The sequence below is a fragment of the Pectinophora gossypiella genome, chromosome 6 (assembly GCF_024362695.1).
Source record: "Pectinophora gossypiella chromosome 6, ilPecGoss1.1, whole genome shotgun sequence".
NCBI classification, from domain to species: Eukaryota; Metazoa; Arthropoda; class Insecta; order Lepidoptera; family Gelechiidae; genus Pectinophora; species Pectinophora gossypiella.
The window spans coordinates 8,577,838-8,591,850 of NC_065409.1; the positions used below are offsets into that span (position 1 = coordinate 8,577,838).

A 14,013-nucleotide genomic window follows, 5' to 3' on the forward strand; every position below is an offset into this window, starting at 1 on the left:
TGTCATTTCACATCGGGAGTTAATAATGAATAATAAAAATACTTAACAATTTTGTTCACGACTATGCACATCGGCCACAATCGGACTGTTATTTATCGTATATTGAGGAATAAACAAATATTTAAATAACCATCTTAAGACATTTTATCAAAAATTTGACTACAGATTAGTCTTTAATTCCCCATAAGATAAGGAATAACAAATAAAAAAAACAAGTTAACGCAATGTATTTTATTTACAACTGAAAAACAAAATATTAAATATATTTTCTTCTTTGGTTTATAATTAATAGATTTATTTATGTTTGTGAATCTAGATAAGACGCTTAAAGCCACCAATAACGCTAAGAATACTGTTAAAATCTACTCTTCACAACTAGATAAGTAACAGGTGACGACGTACCGAGTTGTGTACCCGCCATCATTATATACCTACGTATTAAAAATAAAGCTGTCATCTCCATTGCAGACTACGTTTGGTGGCCACGAGCGTCTTAGCAGTACGCTATGTACAAGGCAAAACGGCGCGCGAAATGCGAGGGCGGGGTCCGGTCTATCGTCTTTGGAAGCTGAGGATCTTGATGAGCACGAGCCCCATAACGGTAGCAGCCGCCACGCCGATGCCCGCCTTCCACCACGAGGAGTTGTCTCCGGCCAGACTCGCGAAATGCTTCAAGTGTCTGGAAAATGTATAGTTCATCAATAAATCTGTTATATTGCAAAGTAAGGTTTGTCAAGTAAAATTATGAGAGAAAATATTAATTTCAGGGAACATTTTGATGTTAGATATTCTTTATATTGCTCTAATATTCCAACAAAAACTGGGCAAAGATTTCCCTTTCCTCAATCAAGTAGGTACTTCACCTCGCTGGTCTATTGTGGTTGTTGCAATGAATGTTCCCTGTAAGCTACTTAAAACTATATTTTTCTTTTAACTACTACTAATGAAGGTCGATGTTCTACTAAAAAAATTAAGACAACCTGAAAGTACTAACCTGTGTTTGCTGAATAACATCCAGGCAGCTTGAAATTGACTGACAAAAATAATTAAAATAACAGCTTATACACAATAATGAAATGTTTGTGAGCAGGCGAGGTTTCCAGTAACTGTTAGGGTAAAAGTTAGTAGTACGTTTCATAGAAATATGGTAATGAACAACTAATGATGCGGACCATGAAATGGAATTCAAACGCGATATTAGTGAAATGTTAGGCAAGCTGGAATTCGGGCGACTTCTTTTGTCTAATCATGAAAAATATTTCAGCATTACTTTTTTAAACTAGCGGCACTCTATGATGGCCATTTGGACGTTTGTCCCGCTCATCAAGTTTCGTATTAAGTAATAACTACGTCAAAGAAGCAAATAGCTGTACTTTGTGTTCATAAAGTTTCCGTGTTTAGGAAGGCACGTTAAGCCGTTGGTCCCGGTTACTTACTGATGTAAGTACGTCATCGTTACATGAGTAATGTCAGGAGTCTTTGGCGGCTCAATAATAATCCTGACACCAGGGTTGATAAGGTTGGTAATCCACGTCACAACCCACACGATAGAAGATCAAGTTTCGTATTAATTTATAGCGGAGCCAATTTCTATAATGTACTTTATTATTTCAAAACGGCCATCATTCTTGCACATCATCGTTGTGATTTTTATACTAGCGATTTTCAAGCATAGTGACTGATAACTGTGATAACTTAAATGCGCTCGCAAAATAGTCATAACATATTACAAAAAAGTCGCAATTAGTTATATGGATGATCTCAAGCAGCACAGAATAGGTGCTAACTAGACAATGGTTTGCATATGAAGTTTGGCAATCCCTATAGTATTTGCGGTCTAGCATGATGCAGATGATATATGTCAGAATAGTACATCTTCTTGGTATGTCTGATTTGCACTAGGGTTGCCTGCCAAACAAGTATTTTGGAATTCTCCAATTTTCTACAAAAAATCCCAATTTCAGAATATTTTCCACAAAACTCTTTTGTGAAGTAAATATGAAAGGTATTAGATTTGCACGTTATAATATTACACCATACACCACCACCTACATACATACGTACCACTTATACGTACATTGACCTGCAGGGCTAATATGCGCAACGTGATAATAATAATAATATGTCACACCACATTTAGATTAAACTGTCTTAAGGGGCCTCTACGTGTTGGCTTCGGCCCCACGCACGCCTTCCAAAAGTCCGGGCCTCCATAGGCCCGAGATATGAAAAAGACTTACAATAATAATAATAATTCTTTATTGACCTTATAGAAAATACATACATTTTTTGAAGGCTCTGACCCCTAAACTAGGCTAAGAACCTGTATTTCAAGGGTCAGTGGCTTCTCCCATTTAAATATACAAAACAGAAAGTCAAAAACAGAATCTAAAAAAGTTATCGATAGTGATAAAATTATCGATCGATTAACTTTGGTTTTTCGCTAACATGTATGCCACGTGATTTTGTTCGTATTTTGACAGAACGACATGACTTATTTGGGCTCACATATTAGCACCAATCGACAAAACGACAATTATATTGTCGGAATCGTTAAAATGAACGTGACAAAATTTTATCACGTCGCGCATGTTAGCTCTACTGATCGTACACAACAACCCGGCTAAAACGGCCGAAGTCGACACCGTACAATAACACGTCCATTTCAACGTCTGTTAAAAAGGAGATTTGAAATTTTGGAAAATTTCATAGGAAACATTCCCCCAAATGTTTTCATCATCGTTCTTGTTTCCCCAAACTTCCCCAACGAGTTACTTTTTCCCCAAATTTGCGGAAAAAATACCCAATCTTGCTACCCTGTCTATTATCATCGGTTGGTACGCATGCCAAAGCCATGCTAGAGCACAAATAGTATAGGATTAATGATAAAAAGTGTTATACCATTAGACCAGAAACATTAGTTATTTAATCTTAATGGTAAGCAGAATACTTACGGAAAGGCAGCCATGGTGGCAAGCTTGACGAAGGCATCGTGCTTGTTCTCGCGGATGTGGAAGAGCTGCGGCGGCAGTAGCTGGTACTTGCTACAGAACACCTCGGGCTGCAGGATGTACTCCTGGCGGGTCGGCAGAGCGTCGCCTTTTGTGCCCACGATCAGCACGGGAATGTGGCTTTCCGCGAAATATTTCTATGACAAATACTTATCCGTTATACATACATAAACCCACGCCCGTAATCCCTAATGGGGTGGGCAGAGCCACAAGTAATCAAAGACAACTTGATAACTTGCAGCCACTGTTGATACGATGTCGTAAGCTGGATATGATAAACCTTATGGTGATAAGGGATCAGCCTATCGCCCATAACATTAGTCCATCATGTTAGAGGACACAATTCTTCTGTTGGTTTTTACGACATGCGTGGGAAGACAATCAGCTGAATGTGTTCTATGTTTTTATTTGCTGAGCAAATTTTGCTCCCAGAACAGCATAGAAGCGACTTATTCGTTATACTTAAGTCAAATAATTGTTATTTCAAAAATTAAACGAATTCATAAACTACATTCTTAACTTTGTTCGTGCGGGCTTCGGTTATATGGCAGTAAGCGCTGTAAATCCGTCGCTGGACCCCATACTCTAAGTACATTCTTGGAAAGTACCCTACATCAGTCTCTGGGTTACGATCTATCTTTGTGCCAGTTTTCATCCAAATCGGCCCAGCGGTTTAAGCGTGAAACGGTAATAGACAGACTTTCCCATTTATTAGTATGAATTGCTAACACTGATTGACTACAAGAACTCACAATATAAATCCTGGCGATGTACTCGAAGGACCGGCTGGCAGCGACGTCGTAGACGAGACAGGCGACATCGCAGTTGACCTCGTGCGGCTGCAGCGGGTCCGACACGCGGGTGATGGGGATCTCCTTCAACACCAAGTACTTCTCCTGCCCGTACACCTGCACTGTGTTGATGCAACAATTCTCCGACACGTTGCCGTCGCCGCGCTCTTGCGAATGTGGCTTTATTTTCTGTGGGTAAAAAATGAAAATGTATGTGTGTGAAAATTGGTATGTCAGGATGATAGTAAGTGGAATTCCGTGGTCTGCCTACCACAATGGGAAATAAGCGTTATCATATGATGTGTAATATGTGTATGTATAAATTACTAAAACTTAAAACACAGAAGTAGAATACATAGGAATCACAAACAGCCAAAGACGGATTTTCATGTCACGGATTTTATCTATACAAAGAACTGTCTTTAAAATTGCGGTCGGCGATATAAGCTATATTTCGAGAGTGACAAAAATACCCGATGACTTTCAGGTAGCATAATTTTTAGGGGGTCATGGAAGTAATGAAGAGCCTTTGCCCCATAGTGATAATAAGGTACTCATTTTTGAATAACTTTGTAGTACAGTACACCTGTTCAGTTGAATTGAACGAAACTGAAATCATCAGACTCCATCAACACTCTCCTTGGCGCAAAAAAAAACTGTGGCCTTAATAAAATTCCCAATTCATTCACCGAAATACTGACCTTGTGTGCGATCCCGAGAAAGCTCCGACAAATAGACGTCTTGCCGCACGACCTCGGGCCGATGACGTGGCACTGATACACGTTCCGGCTCGACTGCTTCTTGGCAATGTCCACCTTCTTCTCCCGCGTTACTGAAATTACGTAACACATGAAGTCATTGCCCGAAATATTTACATGCTCTCAACATCTAATATTTACTAGTAGAGTAATTTTCTCCATTGACGCCACTTGTTGGCATGCAAACGAGACTAATTGGCAACGTCGCTATTCGAAAAAAAAATAGTTAACAAGAATGGACACTAAACCAAATAAACACGACAATGCTTAACGTTATAGGTAAATAAATTTATTTTTTTACTTACTATGAAATGCTATCTTTTGTGACTCATTTTCAAGAAAGTTAAAGCCCAAATAGGCTAAGTAGGCACTGGTATTTTGCAAGTCAGTTAGAGTCATTAAGGTCCATCGGCACATCCATCCTTGTAATGTCAAATAACCCTGGAAATACATGATATAATCGTAAAATCTCCATTGTTATTACAGAATACATTCTACTGACTCTGGAAACCAGAGCGTAAGAGGATTGTATTTTTATTTTTCTATAAATTAAATTCATCTTAATGTCTGTATACCTTTTCATTGGTTGGAACAGTGTAGCGTAAGTTATGCCATGGTATTCGAGGACAGCAAGAGAATACATTCTTCAATTCAGTAGGATTCAGCATGCCATCTTTATCTCTGTCATACTTCTCAAATATCTGGGTGAGAAATTGTTGTCCTTTGTAGGATAGTTCTGCAGTACAGCCAATAGGCACCTTAATGCTAAAAGCAAAAGGTTTCACATAACACTTCTCTTGGTATTTTTTTATTAGAATTAGATTGTACTAGAATATTCTTATATTAAAGAACTTTGATAGAAGTACATACCTACTACAATAATCATAATTTGAATTATTGAAAAACAGGATAGGTACTTACTTAGCATATAAGTAACTATGCGTCAATTCCAAGCTCTCGTCATACCCGAACTTGCGAAGTACAGTCCAAGTGGTCTCATTCCTCCCCCTTTGTATGAACAAACAGTGCAGGAATATGAAACCCTTCATAGTAATACACTCATTCTCAATCCCACCAGGTATGTTCTGTGCAATTACAGATTTTACCTCATCTAAAACCTGAAAAATTAGGAACATCCAAATTAAAATAGTTTCATAACTATCATTGCTAAGAGACTGCTTAAAAAAAATACTTTTGTTTGTCTTCTGTGACTTGGTGATTATAAAAAAACCTTGCCTTTCACATTAATTACCTGTAATTGCAGTGGTGTATCAAAGCACTTCCTTTGAAATATTGTTACTTCATAATCATCCAGAACTCCGTCTCCATCCAAGTCACAAATTTTGAATATCCTTGAAAGTGCTCTCTTGCACTTTTCTGTCAACTACACAAGAAATATAAAAAAAATATTTTTAAAACACATTTTCGTTTGTAATTAAAATTCATTATTATTGCTGTAACAGTATTGAAAATGGAATTCATATAATAAGTGTTAAACAACTACCTCTTGTTCTTCAATGGAATAAATTGGATTGATAGGATGCAAGACAGCTTTTTGTGCATTGTAAAACATCTCTGAAACATTTGTTAGTGTTTTTGCTGAACATTCTATACATCTGTCCACCTCTGGATACTCTTCTGCTATATCCCAAATATTCTAAAAAAACAACAATAGTAGGTAAGTGTGGCAATAATAAACTTGAGAAGGATATCATAAGAGTTGACATAATTATTATGAAGAGATATATCTTTCTAATCCAAACAACAATTTAAAATATTCCAAGAAAAGTAGGTAAGTATTTATTGATTACACAATGGAAATGATATGGCTGACTTACATCAAGTACTGAGTAATCAATCAGGTCTATCTTGTTTCCAACGAGAATAACTGGTTTCCTGAGGTCATTGTGGCAGTTATCCCTCACAAACGGCAGCCAATAAGAAGCTATTTTGCTGAGTGTCTCTTGTTTTTCTACAGAGAACACAATGCATATCACATGGGCTTTCTCTATTTCCTCCCCCACTTGCTCCAATGATTGTTCTGCCACTGTAAGTTCACACGAATTGAAAGTTGCACATTCAGTTAAATTGATAATATTTCTTATGTCTTACTCTAAATATTTTATACCCATGGTAATATGCTCTTTGGTCTATTAGCAAATGTAAAATGAGTTTTTAAACTTACCAAAGTTTACCAAGGGCATAATAAGGGCAGCTTAAATTTTTAATTTATTCAAATAGGTATCTAGGCATTCTGAAATCATCAGTGTTACACAACTCATTTAAGTCCATAATAGACTTGCTAATAATAAATACATAGCTGGTAATTCATGTAAATGTGTTAAAATAGAATAATAAAGCATATTATGTCTTATACATTTGGCATCCATTTCAGAAAATAGTACCTAATTACTTAGTAACAAAACTACAAATTACCAATGTTATCATTAGTAGCAAAGCAACTTGAGACCTTGATATATACTTAAAACTTGCATGTAATAGGGAAAGACTTTCAATTCATTACTTTTGATACGCAATAATAAGAAACTTATTTTAAATCATGTGGAATATGATCGACAGTTTCACCGCAAACTGGAAATTAAAACATGTATTTACCACAAATGTCGACAATGTTAGTAGGCACTTGCTCCGGGGTAACATCTGCTGGTATTGTGATTTCTTCGGCTTTTGGCGGCACATGTTCTGTAAACTCTTCAGTCACTAAAGACAAGATCAGCGAAGTTTTTCCAACTCCAGGCTCTCCCAGCAGCAAGATGCGGACAGTACGAGGTATAGATTCGTAAACCATCGTGTTGCGATGTTTACGTAAGATGCTTAAATTAAAAGAGCATTTTTAATTTATTTGTCCCATTTTAGTTGTGATTCCGAATGGAATATTCGAAATTTTTCTAATTTCCTTCGAAAAAAAGAAATCAAGAACAATTTTTTTTTGAATGAATGATGGATGGGTCACGGAATGATTTGTATGGGAATAAAATTGTTACCATTTGTAAACTAGAACCGAATGAATGATAAATTGAATGGTTGGAAAAGTATTTAGAAAATTAAATTGCATTCTAGAAAATAACATTATTTATTATACTCGCCATAATACTTGCAAAAAAAACTATTTTCTGGTTATTTTTAAGACTACTCCAGTTATATAGATTGTTTTATTTAAATAATCAGTCTCAAATCTCAATAAATGGTCATACTTACTAAAAAATTGAAACAGCTGTTTCAACATAAATGACACAAAAATGCCGAAATGCAAGTGCGTACGCCGTGAATATTGTTTGAATAAACTAATAGAATGTTCCTGAAGTTATAATAATAAATAATTTTAGTACAATGGGTGAACTAAATAAAAAACATACGGATTGGGACACCACAACCAAGGGGTTACGAGAACCTATAAAATCTTTAGAGGTTAGTTGTTTCATTATTTCAGTTTAAGTATGTATTGTGAATTGATTTATGTTTCAGCTATTTAAAACAAAGGTCAATATAGATAATTCGACTTTGGCCTGGGTCAATCTTATTGGGTTTGGTGGGTGAATCTTATGATCGCATGTGAGATTTGCCTCACATTACCCTCAAAGCATTATATTTTATGTCGATATAGAACCTCTGCCTTTACTATCTCCCCTATAATCCTATATTAAATAATGTATAATACTTACTCATGCTACTCTTATCCTGATTTTAGGACAAATGGAAACTAGTGCCTTCATTTCTTCAAGTAAAAGGATTGGTGAAACAGCACATAGATTCATTTAACTATTTTATAAATATTGAAATAAAAAAGATTGTTCAAGCTAATGAAAAAGTGTTTTGTGATTCAGACCCTCTGTTTTATATTAAATACTTAAATGCTTATGTTGGAACACCGGATCTTGAAGAGGGTTACAATGTTACAAAACCAACAACACCACACGAGTGTCGGTTGAGAGACATGACATACTCAGCACCTATCACAGTGGATATAGAATACATTAGAGGCAATCAGCGAGTGATCAAGAATAAACAACTCATAGGAAGGTATTGACTTCATATTGGTTATTGTAAGTGTAACATATGTATGTAACAGATTAATATAAAATATTATATTTTGTTAACTTTATTCCAGAATGCCCTTAATGCTGAGGTCATCAAATTGTGTCTTGACTAACAAGTCTGACTTTGAACTAGCACAATTAAATGAATGTCCACACGACCCTGGTGGCTACTTCATCATCAGAGGTAATATACATAAAACAAATATATACAACATTATATTCTTAAAATAATAAGTAAACATTGTTTTATGCTGAAGTATTTCATCAAATTAACATTAGTTATTTTGTTAATCATTTAATTAGTGTCATTAATTTAATGAATAACTCTGTTTTGTCCTTTACAGGGCAAGAAAAAGTAATATTGATTCAAGAGCAGTTATCAAGAAATAGAATGATTGTAGATGAATTCAAAGGGGCCATACAGTGTCAAGTAACTAGCTCCACACATGAGAAAAAGACGAGAACCAATGTCATTGTGAAAAATGGAAAATATGTGCTCAGACATAATGCACTTTCAGATGTAAATTACATTTTACAAACCAAAATTATTTACATTTTGTATTCAATTTACTTATTGGTGCTAACTATCATTATCATTTATTCTTGTTTTCAGGATATTCCAATAGCAGTCGCATTCAAAGCCATGGGAATCTGCAGTGACCAAGAAATTATACAGTTGATTGGCACTGATGACAACACTGTCAAAAAGATGGCGCCTTGTTTAATGGACTGCCATAATCTAAGAATATTCACACAAAATCAGGCCCTTTCCTACATTGGAAGCAAATTGAAGGTAAAAAGGTAGGTTAAAAATTTGTTATTGTAAAGGTATTTTTAGTGTGTGATGACAAAAGATTTCGAAAGGACTAATTTTACTTTTTCAGGTTTCAGACTGCTAATTCCAAAGCGCGCACCCCCGTTGATGAAGCGCGTGATCTTTTAGCGACTACTATCCTAGCGCATGTTATAGTTGAGAACTACAACTTCTATGTGAAAGCAATCTATCTGGCTATTATGGTCAAAAGGGTGATTGAAGCTGAAAACAATAAAGCAGCAATTGATGATCCTGATTATTACGGAAACAAACGCCTTGAGCTGGCAGGGTCCTTACTGGCTTTGATGTTTGAAGACTTGTTTAAAAGGTTCAACTGGGAACTGAAATCTATCGCCGATAAGATAATACCGAAAGTGAAAGCGGCGCCATTTGATGTAGTCAAACATATGAGGCCAGATCTAATTGCTAATGGACTGTTTGCTGCTATTTCAACTGTAAGTGTTTTAAAACCAAAATTAATTCTTGTAACTATGATGTTTAGTAAACGTTGACTTCTCTCCAGATTCTTACTGTATTTTTTTTCTGTAGGGAAACTGGACAATTAAAAGATTCAAAATGGAAAGGCATGGAGTTACGCAAGTTCTTAGCCGCCTCAGCTATATTTCTGCTTTGGGAATGATGACAAGAGTAAACTCTCAGTTTGAGAAGACTAGAAAAGTATCTGGTCCCCGTTCTTTGCAACCCTCACAGTGGGGCATGTTGTGTCCCTCTGACACTCCTGAAGGAGAGGGATGTGGGTTGGTGAAGAATTTGGCACTTATGACCCACATTACTACTGAATGCTCAGAGGCACCTATAGCAAGGTTAGCTTGCAATGCTGGTGTGGAAGATGTGAGATTGCTGGGAGGAGAGGACATCAATCATCCGTCTGTTTACCTGGTCTTCCTCAATGGTAAGTCTGATATTAAAAAATAATTTGTTAGCTTATGTTAATTAATTCATTTTGTCTAATTTCTACATATACTTTGAATTACTCAGGTAACATACTGGGAGTAACGCGACACTACAAAAAACTAATCAAGGTCTTCCGAATGTTCCGAAGACGTGGACTCATTTCGGCTTTTGTTTCTATTTACCCGAATCATAACCAAAGAACCGTCTACATATGCAGTGACGGGGGCAGGCTTTGCCGCCCTTACATTATCGTTGAGAAAGGCAACCCTCTTGTGCAACAGCATCATATTAATGAGCTAAACAGAGGTATCAGGAAGTTCCAAGACTTTTTGAATGATGGTCTGATAGAATATTTGGATGTAAATGAGGAGAATGACAGTCACATTGCGACTCAAGAGCATGAAATTGAACCATATATGACGACGCATTTGGAGATAGAGCCTTTTACGATCCTTGGAGTGTGCGCTGGTCTGGTGCCGTACCCGCATCACAATCAGAGTCCTAGAAACACATATCAATGTGCTATGGGTAAACAAGCCATGGGTAAGTTCCACTTAATTATGAAACCTTCCTTACAGATTATTTTAATAAATAAGGGATAAACTTGACTAATATAAGTATTTTTAATGTTTTAGGGACAATTGGCTACAACCAGAAGAATAGGATAGACACCTTGATGTACAACCTAGTATATCCTCAGTGTCCAATGGTTAAAACGAAAACAATAGAGTTAACCAATTTTGACAAACTACCTGCGGGACAAAATGCCACTGTTGCTGTGATGAGCTACAGTGGCTATGATATAGAAGATGCTTTGATTTTAAACAGAGCCTCCATCGATCGTGGATATGGGCGATGTCTTGTATACAAAAGCGCAAAAACCACAATGAAGAGATACAGTAATCAAACATCGGACCGAATTTTGGGTCCTTCGAGAGATGCTACAACTGGTAAAATTATAAAAGCACACGATATTCTAGATTCTGATGGAATAGCGGCTCCCGGTGAGATAGTTGAGAACCGACAGGTGTTGATTAACAAGCAAATGCCACCGGCGACGCTAAACCCCGTCCCACAAGGTCAACCTCAGCATATTGAATACAAGGATGTCCCCATTACATACAAAGGGCCTGTGGAATCCTATATTGAAAAAGTAATGGTTTCTTCTAACTCTGAAGATGCTTTCCTCATCAAGATATTGTTGCGTCAAACTAGGGTGCCCGAGATTGGTGACAAGTTCAGCTCTCGTCATGGTCAAAAAGGTGTTACTGGTCTCATCGTACAACAGGAAGACATGCCGTTCAATGATAGGGGAATATGTCCAGATATGATTATGAACCCTCATGGGTTTCCCTCTCGAATGACAGTCGGCAAAACAATTGAACTGTTGGCTGGAAAGGCGGGTTTAATGGAAGGCAAATTCCATTACGGTACGCATATAACATAGCTTATAGCACGTTATTTTTAACTTAAATAGCATAGATAAAGAATATAATTTGAGCGTTTCTGATTTTAGGTACCGCTTTTGGAGGATCGAAAGTTAGAGATGTCTGTAACGAATTAGAAAAGCACGGATACAATTATCACGGGAAAGACATTTTCTACTCAGGATTGACAGGGGAACCTCTGGAGGCTTACATATATTCTGGACCGGTAATTGAATTATGAACGAATTTAATATGATAAAGTAGTTCTGTTAATAAAAAAAACTGAACTGCTCCATTTCAATAAATGACTCGTATTCTCTTGCTAAGATCTGCTTAAAATGTTCCCAGGTGTACTACCAGAAATTAAAGCACATGGTTCAAGACAAGATGCACGCACGCGCTCGCGGGCCCCGCGCCGTGCTGACTCGTCAGCCCACTGAGGGTCGCTCTCGGGACGGGGGGCTCCGACTCGGCGAGATGGAACGTGATTGTCTCATCGGGTACGGAGCAAGGTCAGTTATCAGAGCCAAGGGTGACTTGTTTTTTTAAATATATTTGTTAGCAACTTTACAGAGAATGTTCATATTTGGTTATTCAACATTATTAAGAAAATGTAACTAAATTGGTCAAAGTAGCATAATAATATATTATAAGCTGCCTTTTTCATTTATAAATGTGGCTAATTATGTGTAGTGTTTACTGTCTTTGAAATAAACGTGTATTTTGCTTTGCGAATACCACTCACAAAGATCTCGTTTGGAATCACTGATCTTTTCTTGATAAGTGATGCCGTACATAAATGATTTATTATCAAGTCCATAATTTGGAAAAAAAGACCAATAATAGGTTATTAAAATGAAATGGTGTTTAAAATTTTCCTGTGCCTACAGGTTGCCTGGAAAAAATTACTGCAGCAATAACGCCTGTGTGCCTTTCTGTATGTGATGTCCTAATTTCTGTCTTTTGTGTCCGTTGTGCTCAATAAAGTATATTATTGTTTGGCATTTATCTTATTTTTCATTTTTCTAGCATGTTGCTAATGGAGCGGTTGATGTTAGCGTCGGACGCATTCAGCGCGGACATCTGCGGCTCGTGCGGGCGGCTGGCGTCGCGCGCCTGGTGCCACGCCTGCCGCTCCTCCGCCGCCGTCTCCACTGTCGACATGCCCTACGCGTGCAAGCTGCTCTTCCAAGAACTAGCCTCCATGAACATAGTCCCTAAACTTACTCTAAAGAAGTACTGCTAATAGCAAAAATACATTTTTAAATTAGTAAAAGTTTTGTTTTATTTTTCTACTGCTCCGATTTGTGAAGAGTAAACTCCAGCAAAAATGAAATACCTATAGTCCCTATAGTAGCATGACAGGAGGCCCAATAAGCAGCAAGTATGCTTCTTCTTCTATCGTGTGGATTGTGAGGTGGACTAGCAACCGCATCGAAAATGGTGTCAGGGTTATTACTGAGCCGTCATAGGCCCCTGACGTGACTCATGTAACGACTACGTACTTACATCAGTAATAACCGGGGGGTACGTATCATAATATATAATTTCAAAATACATATGGTTGGAATATATAAAGTTAAAATACCGAAAATCAAAATATATAATGCATCAAAATGTATAAAGTAATTTTGCATAAGTTCTAAATTTCTAAGTTTGAATGCCATAATGGTCGAAACATATAACAAACACAATGCATAATGGTTCCTAAGGCTACGTTTTATAACATTACTTAGCATAATGTTTGTTAAGCCTAAAGATATTTACCCTGTTCTTGTGTAGCATAGTGGTTTTTGGCATATTGGCTTTACCTTTTTTTTATTATAAATAATTTAAAATTATTTTTTTTTTCTATGGAGCTCCGCGTTACGGGCATCCCGACACTGTAGATATAGGTTACGAAGGCTGTATGGCAGGGGGCGAGCAAAGCGAGCCCCCTGCCATATAGCCGAGTGGGTTAGGTTACTTGTGACCATCGAGGCCCGAAGGGCCGAGAGGCGGCGGTGAAGATTTTAGTTTAAGTATTTTATATACTTTGAACTTATACATTGTAAACTTATGCATTATGATATTTATATATAACGTAAGTTATGCATGTTGATGATTATTTCTTCTGACTATTATACTTTTTGATTTTATATATTTTGAACTTATACATTGTAAACTTATAGATTTTAAATTTATGCATTATGATACGTACCCTAACCGGGACCAACGGCTTAACGTGCCTTCGAAGCAC

At 36.9% G+C, this 14,013-nt stretch overlaps 2 protein-coding genes across 2 annotated transcripts; one reads left to right on the forward strand and one right to left on the reverse strand.

Moving 5' to 3' along the window:
• Nucleotides 1–216: 216 nt before the first annotated feature.
• Nucleotides 217–7,526, reverse strand: LOC126367902 (mitochondrial Rho GTPase). The gene is made up of 11 exons (XM_050011698.1): nucleotides 7,177–7,526; nucleotides 6,399–6,607; nucleotides 6,065–6,217; nucleotides 5,813–5,944; nucleotides 5,482–5,678; nucleotides 5,136–5,325; nucleotides 4,866–5,001; nucleotides 4,504–4,634; nucleotides 3,764–3,991; nucleotides 2,955–3,148; nucleotides 217–679 (listed from the first exon to the last, which is right to left on the reverse strand). The coding sequence occupies exons 1-11, from the start codon at nucleotides 7,367–7,369 to the stop codon at nucleotides 553–555; spliced, it is 1,890 nt and encodes a 629-aa protein (XP_049867655.1). The 5' UTR covers nucleotides 7,370–7,526; the 3' UTR covers nucleotides 217–552.
• A 265-nt stretch (nucleotides 7,527–7,791) lies between these two features.
• Nucleotides 7,792–13,052, forward strand: LOC126367890 (DNA-directed RNA polymerase III subunit RPC2). Its single transcript, XM_050011671.1, has 12 exons — nucleotides 7,792–7,989; nucleotides 8,270–8,601; nucleotides 8,690–8,802; nucleotides 8,963–9,138; nucleotides 9,232–9,419; nucleotides 9,503–9,887; nucleotides 9,982–10,345; nucleotides 10,432–10,890; nucleotides 10,983–11,777; nucleotides 11,864–12,000; nucleotides 12,123–12,286; nucleotides 12,804–13,052. The coding sequence occupies exons 1-12, from the start codon at nucleotides 7,912–7,914 to the stop codon at nucleotides 13,018–13,020; spliced, it is 3,408 nt and encodes a 1,135-aa protein (XP_049867628.1). The 5' UTR covers nucleotides 7,792–7,911; the 3' UTR covers nucleotides 13,021–13,052.
• Nucleotides 13,053–14,013: the final 961 nt, after the last annotated feature.

Coding starts and splice junctions, on each gene's coding strand:
- LOC126367902 (XM_050011698.1), bottom strand. CDS start 7,369: ATGGTTTACGAATCTATACCTCGTACTGTCCGCATCTTGCTGCTGGGA. Junction 5,002..5,135: donor CTGTTCCAACCAATGAAAAG/GTATACAGACAT, acceptor ATGTATTTCCAG/GGTTATTTGACATTACAAGG. Junction 3,149..3,763: donor ACATCGCCAGGATTTATATT/GTGAGTTCTTGT, acceptor TATTTGTCATAG/AAATATTTCGCGGAAAGCCA.
- LOC126367890 (XM_050011671.1), top strand. CDS start 7,912: ATGGGTGAACTAAATAAAAAACATACGGATTGGGACACCACAACCAAG. Junction 12,001..12,122: donor CTTACATATATTCTGGACCG/GTAATTGAATTA, acceptor AAATGTTCCCAG/GTGTACTACCAGAAATTAAA. Junction 12,287..12,803: donor CTCATCGGGTACGGAGCAAG/GTCAGTTATCAG, acceptor TCATTTTTCTAG/CATGTTGCTAATGGAGCGGT.